Source organism: Macaca fascicularis, chromosome 6, assembly GCF_037993035.2.
Source record: "Macaca fascicularis isolate 582-1 chromosome 6, T2T-MFA8v1.1".
NCBI lineage: Eukaryota > Metazoa > Chordata > Mammalia > Primates > Cercopithecidae > Macaca > Macaca fascicularis.
In genome coordinates, this window is record NC_088380.1 from 75511405 (window position 1) to 75525750 (window position 14346).

General features: G+C 38.9%; 1 protein-coding gene across 18 annotated transcripts in view; it reads left to right on the forward strand.

Moving 5' to 3' along the window:
- The window catches only part of BDP1 (BDP1 general transcription factor IIIB subunit), a 113422-nt gene extending 100551 nt beyond the window's left edge, over window positions 1-12871 (forward strand). For 12 of the 18 annotated variants that reach the window (XR_012413716.1, XM_005557110.5, XM_005557112.5 and 9 more), the window contains 4 exons: window positions 1586-1625; window positions 4665-4920; window positions 7021-7267; window positions 9823-12871. Coding sequence is in view for 13 of the 18 variants with exons in the window: in XM_005557110.5 (XP_005557167.3) it covers window positions 1586-1625; window positions 4665-4920; window positions 7021-7267; window positions 9823-9954 (675 nt within the window). In the remaining 5 variants the exon portion in view is untranslated. Of the gene's footprint in view, window positions 1-1585; window positions 1626-4664; window positions 4921-7020; window positions 7268-7368; window positions 7488-7521; window positions 7734-9822 lie in introns of those variants that run through there. The other 6 variants (XR_010587399.2, XR_012413715.1, XR_012413718.1 and 3 more) reach the window with 3 other exon arrangements.
- Window positions 12872-14346: the final 1475 nt, after the last annotated feature.

The following is a 14346-nucleotide window of genomic DNA, read 5'->3' on the forward strand; positions in this document are numbered from 1 at the left end:
GCTCTACCACCTAGTAGTTGAAACACCTTAGGCAAGATACTTCACCTGTCTCTCTGATCAGGTTTCCTAATGCGTAAAATGGTAATACTAGTATCATCATCATCATGCTTAAAGCTACCCATTACTTTTAGGAGTAAAACCATAGTGTTTAGTGCCCCGTATTGTCTTGCTGATTTTCGTCTCTAGTCTCATTTTATGCCAGCTTCTGCCTCACTTTCTGGCCACATTGGCCATCTTTCAATTCCTTAAATGTCCCAGGACACTTCATTTGATGTACCTTGTGTGTGCAACATTCCCTTGAAAAACATACAAACTTCTTTAGTTCAGTCATCGCTGCCTCAGGGAAGTCCGGCCAGACCATGCAAATTCAATCACCAACCTCTATGTTGTAGGTTTCCTAGTACCCTCTTATTTTTGTACTCACCTAGTGTGCCTCATAATTTATAACTACACTATGGAAAAGACCATTTAAAATCTGTGTTCTCAGAGAGAAAGTTAAAGACCAATAGTTCTTGATTAATAGTTGACAAAGAGCAAATGTACTTTTATATATTTGGTGAGTCAAAAAATGGCATATCCCAGAATTGTTTTATTTTCTCTTGTTATGGGTAAGATTGAACATCTTTTCATATGCTTAGGAGCCATGTATATTTCCTTTTCTATGAACTGACTTTTCCTTTACCCATTTTTCAATTAGATTATTGATCTTTTTCTTATAGAACTGGCAGAACTCTGTTATATATGTCTGTGGTAATGAGGTGCAAATCTTTTTTCCCAGTTCGTCATTTGTCTCTTGACTCTGCTTTCTTTGTTGTTGTTTTCTCATGCAGAACTTTTGAATTAACTTTTTATATGAACATTTCCAGACATATTAAAAGATAGACTGGGTATAATATGTCCCCATGTGCCAGTCATCCAGTTTTGATAATTTATCAGCATTCCATGCAGACATTATTTTGTTTTGTTTTAAAAATATCCTTAATGACATGGATAAAAGACCATAGTACTTTACTAAGTACAAAACTAGGTCACCAGACGATGATATGCCATTTTAAAAATGATAGTTATACAGTGGTGTGAATATGCAAAGAATGCAAAGATGATCTGACATTATGAAATCTAATACAAACCAATAGATCTGAGGAGAAAAATCATCTCTATTTACAGAAAGGGTACCCAATAATATTCATTCTTGGAAAAAACTTATAAAATGGAATAGACATTTTCTTAACACTATAAAATATAACTATTGCAGTCTAAAAGCTAGCATCCCACGTAATAAACAATGGAAGTTTGTGATGTAGTAGTCTTTTGATGTGCTGCTTGTACTATTTCTTTGATACTTTTGCACTGATATTGAAACTGATTATAAAAGGCATTTAGCAGCTTTTTCTCTTCCAGTGGGCTCTGGAACACTTTAAAATAGTAGCAATATTTTTGCCATAAATGTTTAGTAGACTTCCTGTAAGAGCTTTTTGGGAGATAACATGGTTTCTTTACTTAAAGAAAAAAAGGAAATAAAATTAACTTCAGTTTTACTTGATAAATAGATTTCTAAATTTTTTTGTAAATTTTCTTAAAACAGGTGCACTCAAAGGAATTAACAAATGTTTTTGAGGAAACAGGTGAGATACATTTTAACATGATTGCATTTTGCTAAATACTCCTGATTATTTGGGATATACCTTGTTCAAATATGAGATTGAAACTGAATATTACTTTTCTGTAAGAGTAATACTTGTATTATTAGCACTTCTTTCCTGCAAAGGCCTTGGATTTGGCAGTTTGGTAGGCAAAAGAAGCTCTTTTCATCCTGTCATCAGTTGAAGACTATGTGGCTACAAGTATTTTCTATATAAGCTCAATAACTACATTTTAGGAGTTAGCTGAGTGTAAGGGCTTTCCCCACCCCCCCACCCCGAGACAGGATCTCACTCTGTCACCCAGGCTGAAGTGCAGCGACACAATCACAGCTTGCTGCAGCCTCCACCTCTCAGGCTCAAGCAATCCTCCCACCTCAGCCTCCTAACTAGCTGGGACTACAGGCATGTGCTACTATGCCCAGCTAATTTTTTTTTTTTTTTTTTGAGATGGAGTCTTGCTCTGTTGCCCAGGCTGGAGTGCAGTGGCGTGATCTCGGCTCACTGCAACCTCCACCTCCCGGGTTTATGCCATTCTCCCGCCTCAGCCTCCCTAGTAGCTGGGACTACAGGTGCCCCCACCACGCCAGGCTAATTTTTTGTATTTTTAGTAGAGACAGGGTTTCACCGTATTAGCCAGGATGGTCTCAATCTCCTGACCTCCTGATCTGCCCGCCTCGGAATTTTTGTATTTTTTATAGAGACAGAGTTTCGCCATGTTGCCCAGCCTGGTCTTGAATGTACTTTTGTAGAGAGAGGGTTTTGCCATGTTGCCCATGCTGGTCTTGAACTCCTGGCCTCAAGCAGTCTGCCTGCCCCAGCCTCCCAAAGTGCTGGGATCATAAGCATTAGCCACCACCTGTGGCCTATAATGGCATTCATAATAGGTTCTTTACCCGGAAAATTAGTTTTGTTCTAGAGATCTTTTCAGGCTTAAGCCACCTACGGAAGCTGAAAAGATCTTAGAGTCTTCTATTTTTATAGGAATCTAAAATTTCTGTGGGACATTAAACCACTTAGGGTCTATTTCCCTCATGACTAAAGGCGCTAGTCACATTTATCCTGTGTTTTGTACAACTCTTTATTTTTCATTTCTTTTATGACATCATTTCTCTTTTCTCTCAAACTTAGGCTTATCATTCATACATATAGCCACTGCTTTACCATGACAATGGCACTCAAGAATAAAAATGTTGCTGATGGCATCTTACAAGAGTTAGAGTTACAAGATGGAAGGGTTTGATAACCTATGATGGTTCTGGTTCTTTAAAAACACTTAATAATGGGCCAGGCGCAGGGGCTCATGCCTGTAATCCCAGCACTTTGGGAGGCTGAGGTGGGTGGATAACCTGAGGTCAGGAATTCAAGACCAGCCTGGCCAACATGGCGAAACCCCATCTCTACTAAAAATACAAAAAATTAGCCAGGCCTGGTGGTGGGCGTCTGTAATCCTAGCTACTTGGGAGGCTGAGGCAGGAAATTGCTTGAACCTGGGAGATGGAGGTTGCGGCAAGCCAAGATCATGCCACTGCACTCCAGCCTGGGTGACAGAGCAAAACTCTGTCTCAAAAAACAAACAAAAAATACTTGACTGAGGGTGGTGGCTCACGCCTGTAATCCCAGCACTTTGGGAGGCCAAGGCAGGTGGATGATCTGAGGTCAGGAGTTGGAGACCAGCCTGGTCAACATGGCAAAACCTCCTCTCTGCTAAAAATGCAAAAATTAGCTGGGCGTGGTGGCAGGCACCTGTAATCCCAGCTACTTGGCAGGCTGAGGCAGGAGAATCACTTGAACCTGGGAGGCAGAGGTTGCGGTGAGCTGAGATTACAACATTGCACTCCAGCCTGGGCCACAAGAGCGAAACTCTGTCTCAGAAACAAAACAAAACCAAAAAACCCACACATTTAATGGGCTGAGCGTAGCGAGCGTAGTGGCTCACACCTGTAATCCCAGCACTTTGGGAGGCCAAGGTGAGTGGGTCACTTGAGGTCAGGAGTTCGGGAGCAGCCTGGACAACATGGTGAAACACTGTCTCTACTAAAAATACAAACATTAGTTAGACGTGGTGGTGCATGCCTGTAATCCCAGCTACTCAGGAGGCTAAGGCGAGAGAATTGCTTGAACCCGGGAGGCAGAGGTTGCAGTGAACCGAGATCAAGCCACTGCACTCCAGCCTGGGTGACAGAGCAAGACTCTGTTTCAAAAAAACAAAAACAAAAAAACTCTTATAATGTTAATACAGTCTTAGACTTAATTGTCCCGACTTTGACTGTGAAACTGTAATATGGTTACAGATTACAGCCTCTAGAGATGTTCTAAGATTGCTCCCATCCATCTGCTCTCCAATAAAAGCATTAAGCAAACTACAATATAGTGAAGTGTTAGTGAATTTGTTATATGCTGTCTTTAATTAGGTTGTTTCTTTTAGCAGGTGTACTTATCAACCTCATTCTCCCTTCACAGAGCTAAAGCGCTCTCTTTGAGAACAAGGCCTTAGCTATACTGAGGGAAAACAGGTTTTTTTATTGAGTAAGAAAGCTTTAGTTATTTTGTCCTAATCCTTGGCTACTTTGGTTTTGTCTGCTATTTAGTTAAGGAAAGAGAATTCTTTAGCTAAACTTGAGTATTTGAGAGTCTGTAGGTTTTACTTTTCAGGAGACCACAGGTACCTGAGTTACCACCTATATTTTGGATTGGTTTGGTTTCTAAATTTTAACAAACCTTAGATTTTTTAGAAAGTAATCACTCCCATTGTGTTTGCTCAAGAAATATTTCTGGGAGAAGATTTTCTAAGCCAAAATATATTGATACAACTATTTTGTTTCTGAATGCAGAAGCTGTTAGCATACCTTTTAACCAATTATAATAATAATAATCCAGATAACTCCACTAATGATAATTTAGCTTACTCTTAATAGGGTAGGTTTATTATAGAATACCATGGGTTTCTTGGTCAAAGTTTGGGATTACATGGAATGTATTAACATCAATATCCTTGCTTTCCATTTGCTCTTTTTTTTGAAGGGGAGTCTCACAAAGGACAAGATATTTTTCCTACCTCGGGAAGCACACTGACAACTCCAGAACCTCAAAGACAGCAAGTTGAACCAGCTTTTCAGAGTAGAGGATCTAGATCTCCTGATGCATGCATAGACAAGAATGTGCCTCAGTTACCTCAGGATGAAATGATTGTGTCTGATAAGGAAGAAAGAACTGATGCTGCTCCTAAGTCTGAGCAAATGGATAACAGAACATCATCTTCTAAAGCCCCATTATCCAGGTACCATGAAAACATATTTAATAAGTGTTGTGCTCTCTGTCTTAATAAATATAACCTATACAGAACAGATATATATATATATATATCAAGATTAGATCCAGTACTAAGGATGGTGTTTAATAAACATATTGCTCCATCAGTAATGTAAAGGAAGAAGTTTCAGCCAAGGAAATACAGTAATATTGCAGATAAACGTTTTGTACAATAAGAGCTTAAATTTAAGTGCTGAAACTTTGTTTTAGATAGAGAATCTTTAGAATGTTTTATACACTTATTTTTTTAGATTGTTCATGGTTATTTTGATCATTACATATTCATTACATTACATATTCTACCATGTGCAGTAGCTACTAATGCACATATATATGGATGCTGACATCAGACGTTGTTTTATTGAAGTCTCAAATAATGTGTCAGTTTTCTCCCTTGTAACAAACCAAAGAGGTAAATTATGGCTTTCTGTCCATAAGAATAAGTGTTGGAATTTAAGCAAAAGCCAACTTCTCTCACATTTTTCTCATATTCTAGAAACAATGGTTATCAATAATTATTGGCTTGTCAGCAGCATCCAGAAGATTAACGTGGTGTTGCTGAATTGAAGGAGGTGGGGGAACATGCACTAGTCTCCACTAAGAGGAAGGGTTGGGGGAAAGGACACATGTAGCTTAAAAGACATACTTAATAGATCTGTTGTTTTTGTTATCTAAATTATTGGAAGTAAAGCTCAGTAGTATCTCTTCTGGCCTTAGAGATGCGCTGAAAATAGAATGATTCCCAGGTACAGTGGCACATGCCTGTAATCCCAGCTACCCAGGAGGCTGAGGCCGGAGTTTGAGATTGCAGTGAGCTATGATTGTGCCTGCGAATAGCCACTGCACTCCAGCCTGGGCAACATAGCCAGACCGGTCTCTGAAAAAAGGAAAAAAAAGGCTGGGTGTGGTGGCTTATGCCTGTAATCCCAGCACTTTGGGAGGCTGAGGTGGGCGGATCACCTGAGGTTGGGAGTTCCAGACCAGCCTAACCAACATGGAGAAGCCCCATTTCTACTAAAAATACAAAATTAGCTGGGCATAGTGGCACATGCCTATAATCCCAGCCACTCAGGAGGCTGAGGCAGGAGAATCGCTTGAACTCAGGAGGTGGAGGTTGTGGTGAGCCAAGATTGTGCCATTGCACTCCAGCCTGGGTAACAAGAGTGAAATTCCGTCTCAAGAAAACAAAAAGAAAGAAAAAATAAATAAAATGAGGGAACCATCATGAGAGCTGGGATTAAAACAGGTTGAGAAGCAGTGTTCTAGAACAGAAGTCAGCATTTTTTGTAAAATGGCATTTGTACATATTTTAGGCTTTGGGAGCCATATGGTCTCTGTTAACAGCTATTCAACTCTGCAATTGCAGCACAAAAGCAACCACAGACCATATGTAAACAAATGAACATAGCTGTGTTCCAGTAAAACGTACTCACAGAATTGGGTCGGGGACTGCATATGGCCTGTAGAGCATACCATGCTGACCACTGTTCCACAGCCTTGCTACTCAAAGTGTAGTCCTGACAACAGCAGTATGGACATCATTTGAGAACACTTGTTAAAATGCAGAACTCAGGCCATGCCCACTACCAACTGTGCGAATCTTCTTTTTAATAAGATCACCAAGTGATTTGAATGCTAGAGATGTTCTAGAGACCAGGGTCCTGCTAATTTTGTGTAAGCTGTTCTTGAGCTCCTAGCCTTAAGCGGTCCTCCCACCTTAGCCTTGCGAAGCAGAAGCAGTTATTAAGGATGTGTCTTGGCCGGGCACAGTGGCTCACGCCTGTAATCCCAGCACTTTGGGAGGCTGAGGTGAGAAGATCACGAGGTCAGGAGTTCGAGACCAGCATGACCAACATGGTGAAACTCCGTCTCTACTACAGCTACTTGGGAGGCTGAGGCAGGAGAATATCTTGGACCCGAGAGGTGGAGGTTGCAGTGAGTCGAGATCGTGTCACTGCACTCCAGCCTGGGTGACAGAGTGAGACTGTGTCTCAAAAGAAAAAAAAAAACAAAGGAATGTGTCTTCCTGGATATTCTTGACTATCTATCTTTACATTTGTATTTCTAGACCTGGCAGAAGACCCCTGGGATTTTTATCTTTAATATGTTCAAAGAATAGTTTGGAGTCTGACGAACCTATGCAGGTCCATAGTAAGAAACGCCTAAAACCTCTTATACCTGCATTAAGACAGAAATTGAAAAGATCTAATCCATTCAATGAAAGCCAGAAAAAAAATCAAGATTCCTCTGATCCGCTTCCATCTCCAAGTGTTATTAATACTCAATCTAAGAATATTAGCAGCTCAGTAACTCAGGTATGTGATAACTACTGTATTTTATTGTTTGTATGAGATGGGTTGGTTATGAGATTCGACTAGGGAAAACATAGTAATTTGTTATTTTTATTTGATGTCAGAAATTATTTTAGGGCAACTCCCATCCTTCTCTCCATCGTGTTCCTCCATAATGGAAGAAGAAAAGGTGTTGAGTCAGGAAGTTACAGTTAAGTTAGTACAGAGCCGTTGAACTAACCATAAATGGACACTTAATAGCCATTCCTTTAATCTAGAGACCCTTCTGACTTGTGGAAGCAAAAGGAAGCAGTGCTGACACCCACAAGAATTTAAGGAACTGTAAAACTAGAATTTGTTCACATGTTTCATTTCTATGTCTCCTGAAGCTATCCAATGGCAAGTATTGGGATGGAAAAATCTGTAAACCTGTATCAAAGACTTTGTAAAAATATTGGGGTGACTTAAGATCTCAACATAGAAGAGGCTGGTGAGCATCTATTGAATAGCATGAGCCTTTGAAAGGGGTACTTTTGTAAAGAATATCTTTAAACTTTTTTAAACATTTTGTATTATTTGTTAGAATTATTTTCTGAGATCATAGATTTTATCAGTCTTGCTTATCATTACCAAAGTTGTGAGTTTTTTTGTTGTTGTTGTTTTGTTTTGAGACAGAGTCTCACTCACTCTGTCACCCAGGCTGTAGTGCAGTGGTGTGATCTTGGCTCACTGCAACCTGCATCTCCTGGGTTCAAGTGATTCTCCTGTCTCAGCCTCTCGAGCAGCTGAGATTACAGATGCATGCCACAACACCCAGCTAAGTTTTGTATCTTTAGTAGAGACGGGATTTCGCCATGTTGGCCAGGCTGGTCTCAAATGCCTGGCCTCAAGCCATCTGCTCGCCTCGCCTCCCATAGTGTTGGAATTATAGGCATGAGCCACTGCACCTGTCCTGTAGTAGTTATTATATTCAGGGGAAAAGGCCCTTTGTGATAAAGACTGCAATTTTTTTTTCTCTGTATGTCATTTGTCTTTTGATTTTGTGTATGGTGGTTTTTGCCAAGCAGACATTTTTTATTTCTGTTTAGATTAATTTGTCAATCTTTTATAGCTTTCTGCTTTCAGGTAGTTTAAAAAGGTACTCTTCCCAGCTGGGTGCAGTGGCTCACACCTGTAATCCTAGCACTTTGGGAGGCCAAGGCGGGCGGATCACCTGAGGTGAGGAGTTCGAAACCAGCCTGGCCAACATGGCAAAACTCTGTCTCTATCAAAAATACAAAATTTAGTCAGGCATAGTGGCATGCGCGTGTAGTCCCAGCTGCTCGGGAGGCTGAGCTAAGAGAATTGCTTGAATCCGGGAGTTGGAGGTTGCAGTGAGCTGAGATCATCCCATTGCACTACAGCCTGGCTTTGTCTTGAAATAAATAAATAAATAAAAAGATACCCTTCCCCACCTACCTCCATCCAGAATTATAAAAGTGTTTTTCCATGGCATTTTTTACAGTAGAATTTTTAAAAAAATACTTTTATATTTAAATCTTTTGATCCATCTAGAATTTGTTTTGGTAAGCTATAGGTCTGACTTTTTTCCCCCTGAGATGGTTATATAGTTGTCCAATATCATTTATTTAATAATATAATAACTGTTTTTGATATAGCACTTTTATCAGATGCTAAGTTTCTGTATATATATTGGGGTTATTTCTAGTCTTCTGTTTCATTGATAAATCTGTCATTCCCGTGCCAATACCATGCTGTCTTAATTTGTTTATAGATTTGTAAGTATGCTAATTTCTGATAAGGTATCTTTGATATGTTATCTTTAGGTGCTGTTTTGTTTCATGGGTCTATTTTTTTTTTTTTTTTTAATGTGATGGAGGCTTGCTCTGTCGCCCAGGCTGTAGTGCAGTTGCCGGATCTCAGCTTACTGCAAGCTCCGCCTTCCGGGTTCACGCCATTCTCCTGCCTCAGCCTCCTGAGTAGCTGGGACTACAGGCGACCACCACCTCGCCTGGCTAGTTTTTTGTATTTTTTAGTAGAGACGGGGTTTCACCGTGTTAGCCAGGATGGTGTCGATCTCCTGACCTCGTGATCCGCTCGTCTCGGCCTCCCAAAGTGCTGGGATTACAGGCGTGAGCCACCGCGCCCAGCCGGGTCTATTCTTATGCAACTAATTGAAGTATTTTTACTTTAATCATTTAGTGACAGATTTAACTGTATTTTTCTTTATTAAAATTGTTCATGGAAATTAGGATGAAGTAATGGACTATGGGTACACTATGATTTACCTAATTATATCTAGTGTGGTATATTTAGTTGCTTCCAATTTTATTATTATAACTAATGCTACAAAGGTTATCTTAGTCATAAAACTTACTACATTTAGGATTATTTACTCTATGTAACAGCATAGAAATGAAATTTTTGGGTCAGTGATTGTGAACATATTTAAAGCTCAGTATTTATTGCCACATTGCTTTTCAAACAGATCATACCAGTTTAGACTGCTATACACACACACACATATATATGTAAATGTATTACAGTTTTATTTTACTTTATTTTTATTACCTTTTTAGGTTTCTTGTGATCAGCCCTTACTGAAAGAAGGACATAAAAGTGCCCAAAAGCGGGCCCCTCAAGGGGAGCCAACCACAGTCTCTGAATATTTCTTCAATGATATCTTCATTGAAGTGGATGAAACAGAATAAAACAGTCTTTTGTCTTTTTCTTTTTTAAATTAGGTCTAGGATTTCCAGAGTCAATTACATCAACGAAACAGTATTTAGAGCAAAATATCACTGTCTATTTTTCTTTAGGTTGATTTTGAATATTTAATGAGCTTGATTTGAAGCTTTTATAATCAGTGGAAAACATTTCTGAGGTTCCTCTCATTCTGATTGGTTCAGCATTTTGCAAATAGCAAGCAATTGAGACTGCTTTCTCAGACAGATGTTGTTTACATTTTGACTCTTCCTGTGCTAAGCACACATGGACATTTGGGAATGCTGTGGATATATGTCTCTGTATGAATTGCAGTGCAGACAGATTTGGGGGTTAATTGTATCGTATTTAACATTTAGCAACTTCTTTTGTGAAGATTTTTTATTTTTAGGGGGAGATGATGAAGGATGAAGCCTTTTCCGTTGCTTCTGTGTACAGTCATGTATCACATGATAATGTTTCAGTCAACAGTGGACCACATATATGACAGTGGTCCCATACAATTAAAATGGAGATAAAAAATTCCTATCAACTAGTGACATTATAGCCAACATAACACAGCGCGTTGCTTTTTTATTTTTAGATATGTTTAGATACACAAATACTACTATTGTGTTACAACTGCCTACAGTATTCAGCATAATAACACATTGTAGAGGTTTGTAGCCTAGAATCTCTAAGATATACCACATAGCCTCAGTCTGTAGGGTGTGTCGCAGTCTGTACCATCTCAGTGTTTGTAAGTACACTCTGTGTTGTTCCACACAAGATCACCTAACAAGGCATTTCTTAGAACATACAGTAAGGGACACGTGACTATATGTGAAAACAAATTGTCAAACTTCACTTTAGTATGGTAAATGTTAAAGAACTTTTCTATTATCAGCTGTTTGTCTGACTAAAAAATACATATTTTTCTAATTCATGGTGATGTAACATTAGTCCTCATTGAAAAACTAGTATTTAAACATAATTATTTATAAAGATGACACATCAAAGAGCTTATTTATTTTTAAGTTTTTTATTTAAAAGGATATTCAGTTTTAGCTATTTTCACCCCTCAGATTGTAGATAAGGAAGGCATTAACAAATTTATGTTTGTCTCCTTTTTCTCTTTTAATTTTAAAGATATTTGAAATGCTATAACTAAAAATGTTTGGTGTATATGTTTTGAATACCTTTTTTCCCTCAGTTTAGTATATTGACTTTGTACTGTGAATTTTTCTGTTTTTCTTCTTTCTTGGATAATCTCAGGATTTTCATGAGGGTGGGGGAACTCAACTTTATTTATTAGACAGAATTTCCATACAAAGTTCAATCTCCTTTATACACACACAGACATATATTAGTTTTTAAAAAGCCAACTTCTTCATAGTTTTTTCTCAATTCTCAAGGAACACTTAGATCTTTAAGCATGGAACATAATAGTGATGTTAAAAACAGAGAAAATAAGGCTTTATAAAGTTAATGATTATCATCAATATGAATTTAAGATTTGTTTTAATTTCAAGATTTAATGATTTACATGTGTATTTCTATTATCTACCCAAGCAGATCTGTAGTGGTTCCAATTAGACTTCTCAAACAGCAAATTTATCCTGATTTTATTTGAAAAGCCTCTTGGAATGATAATATAGTAGCTCAGGAGTTGGAAACTTCCTGCAAACTATTTTGGGTTTGCAGGCCAGATGGTCTCTGTGGCAGCTACTCAGCTCTGCAATTTCAGTGTGAAAGAAGCCATAGACAGTACTTGAATGAAGGACTGTGGCTGGATTGGCCTTTTAGTTTGACCCCTGCATTAGGCCCCAAATTTTCTTACCCTGAGGTGCTGATATCTGTATGTATGAGTTATTTGTCACTAAAGTTATGAGTTGTGCCTAAAAGTTAAAACTGTTGATTGTATTATATAATGATCAGTGTTTCAATTGGGAAGATATTTTAGAGTCTAGATAATTATGTTTGTATATTGAAAAAATGGTGGCCAGTTTTTAAGCTCCTTAATAGAAGAGAATTATGTCTCAGCAGGTATAACAGTAATGCTAATTTATTGAAACTACTGCTGTTAGAGCACTTCTTATTCATTGTCTTTTAGTAAAATTTATGACATAACATTTTGTCAGAGAGGAGGCTATATAATTTGGAGTGGAAATTGTAAGTAGGCATTTATTTCATGATTGATATATCACAGAAATTATGGTAGTAAATCACATTGCTATTTTAATACCCTGTTTATGTAAGTTTTTAAAACTCGTATTCTGAAAATATTTCATTCTCTTAGTGTTAGTTTGGGAGTTAGATTGCCATGATTAAACTGTTATTTATCCTTGTGTAATATAATTTTTAACCTTAACATCTGTCTCTTTTTAATCTATAATCTAGTTTTATGGAAGATGGAATTTCTTACTATATAAAGAATACAAAGACTCATTGTATTAGAGAATCAAGTCAGCCAGCTAAATTATCCTACTGTTATATCCTTAAACCTGATTTTGGAAAAGAGAAAGTTAATCAGTGTATTTACCTTACATGGTGGAAAGAACTATGTTAGGTCTGATTCATGTAAAGAAGATGTTGCAAAGAATTTATTTCACAAATCTTAATGGAGATGTGAGTAAAAGTTTTTATCTTTTCTTGACTTTTTCTCCTGAACGCTTATGTCTTAGCAAGTGGTCAGCATGAGGGTTTGAACGCCTAATTGTTGGTAAATGGTTGAGGCATGACAAAAATACTAATATCCACTGTTTATCATCATGTTATTTGAAACAAAAGTGACCATGTATACTATCTTGCTTGAAGAAGTCTTTGACAGAAAAAGCAGTATCATGTCATTTATAAATTTTCTTGTTCTAAAGAAAGCAGTTGTATATATATAAATTATGTAAATAAAAGTTATTTTATACCATTTCTGTTGTGTCTTTTTAAGATGACTAAATAAAGAATTGGGCCGGGCGCGGTGGCTCAAGCCTGTAATCCCAGCACTTTGGGAGGCCGAGACGGGCGGATCATGAGGTCAGGATATCGAGACCATCCTGGCTAATACGGTGAAACCCCGTCTCTACTAAAAAATACAAAAAACTAGCCAGGCGAAGTGGCGGGTGCCTGTAGTCCCAGCTACTCGGGAGGCTGAGGCAGGAGATTGGCGTGAACCCGAGAGGAGGAGCTTGCAGTGAGCTGAGATCCGGCCACTGCACTCCAGCCTGGGTGACAGAGCAAGACTCCGTCTCAAAAAAAAAAAAAAAAAAAGAATTGGCTGGGTATCGTGGCTTACACCTGTAATCCCAGCACTTTGGGAGGCCGAGGTAGGAGGATCACTTGAGCCCAGGAGTTCAAGACCAGCCTGGGCAACATAATGAGACCTCATCTCTACAAAAAAAATAAAAACCAGCCAACTGTGATGGGGTGTGCTTTTGGTCCCAGTTACTCAGCAGGCTGGCATGAGAAGATCGCTTGAGCCCAGGAGGAGGTTGAGGCTGCCGTAAGCTGTGATCGCCCCATCACACTCCAGCCTAGATGACAGAAGATGACCCTGTCTTCGTGGGGAGGGGAAAAGTTTTTGACAGGTGTGCATATCCTTATTTCAAAGCTGTAGGAGTCTGCAATGTGATTGTCCTAATAGTATTTGGAAGAGACTTCACACAGCATCTCTGTTTGCTACAGCATCGCATCCTGAGTCTGCTGGAGAATCCTGTCTTACATTGGGTTTCACTAACAATCGGCTGTCTTCTGGGTTACCCAGGAAATAGGTTGGGGTGGTATTCCCAAATATATTTTATCTCAAATTCAAAGGGCCTCTTCGAACATTGTTGCTTCTGTCGTCATGAAGGCCAGTGCAAGGTGCAGAATCTTGTCTACCCTCTCCCTACTGCCTTTGTTTAAGAGACGGGGTCTCAGTTTGTCGCCCAGGCTGGAGTGTGGTGGCGTGATCATAGCTCACTGCAGCCTCGAACTTCTGGGTGCAAACAGTCCTCCCAGAGAGGTGAGCCATCATGCCTCGGTAGCTTGTTCTTCCCTTTAAAAATAGATCCCACGTCCTCAGACCACTAGACCCTTAGGAGATTTGCCTATGTGATAGGCGCCTGAACTTTAGCAGGATTTACCTCCCAACCTCTTACGTGTGTATGTCTTCCTAAGATATCTAACTGCTTGCTAAGTCCTGCATTCCAGCTCCAGTTAGCATAATGTTATCCATGTCACATTTCATTTTTTGTCAAAAATCAAGAAAATACAAGTCTCACCAGACTATATTCTGAAAGAAAATGAGGGTATTCATATCACTTTGAAGTAAGTAAAATCAGTTGTCCCTGCCATATAAAAATGCAGGTTCTTTTAATTTTTCTCACCGGAATGGAAAATGTTGCATTTTTTTCATGCCACTGGCT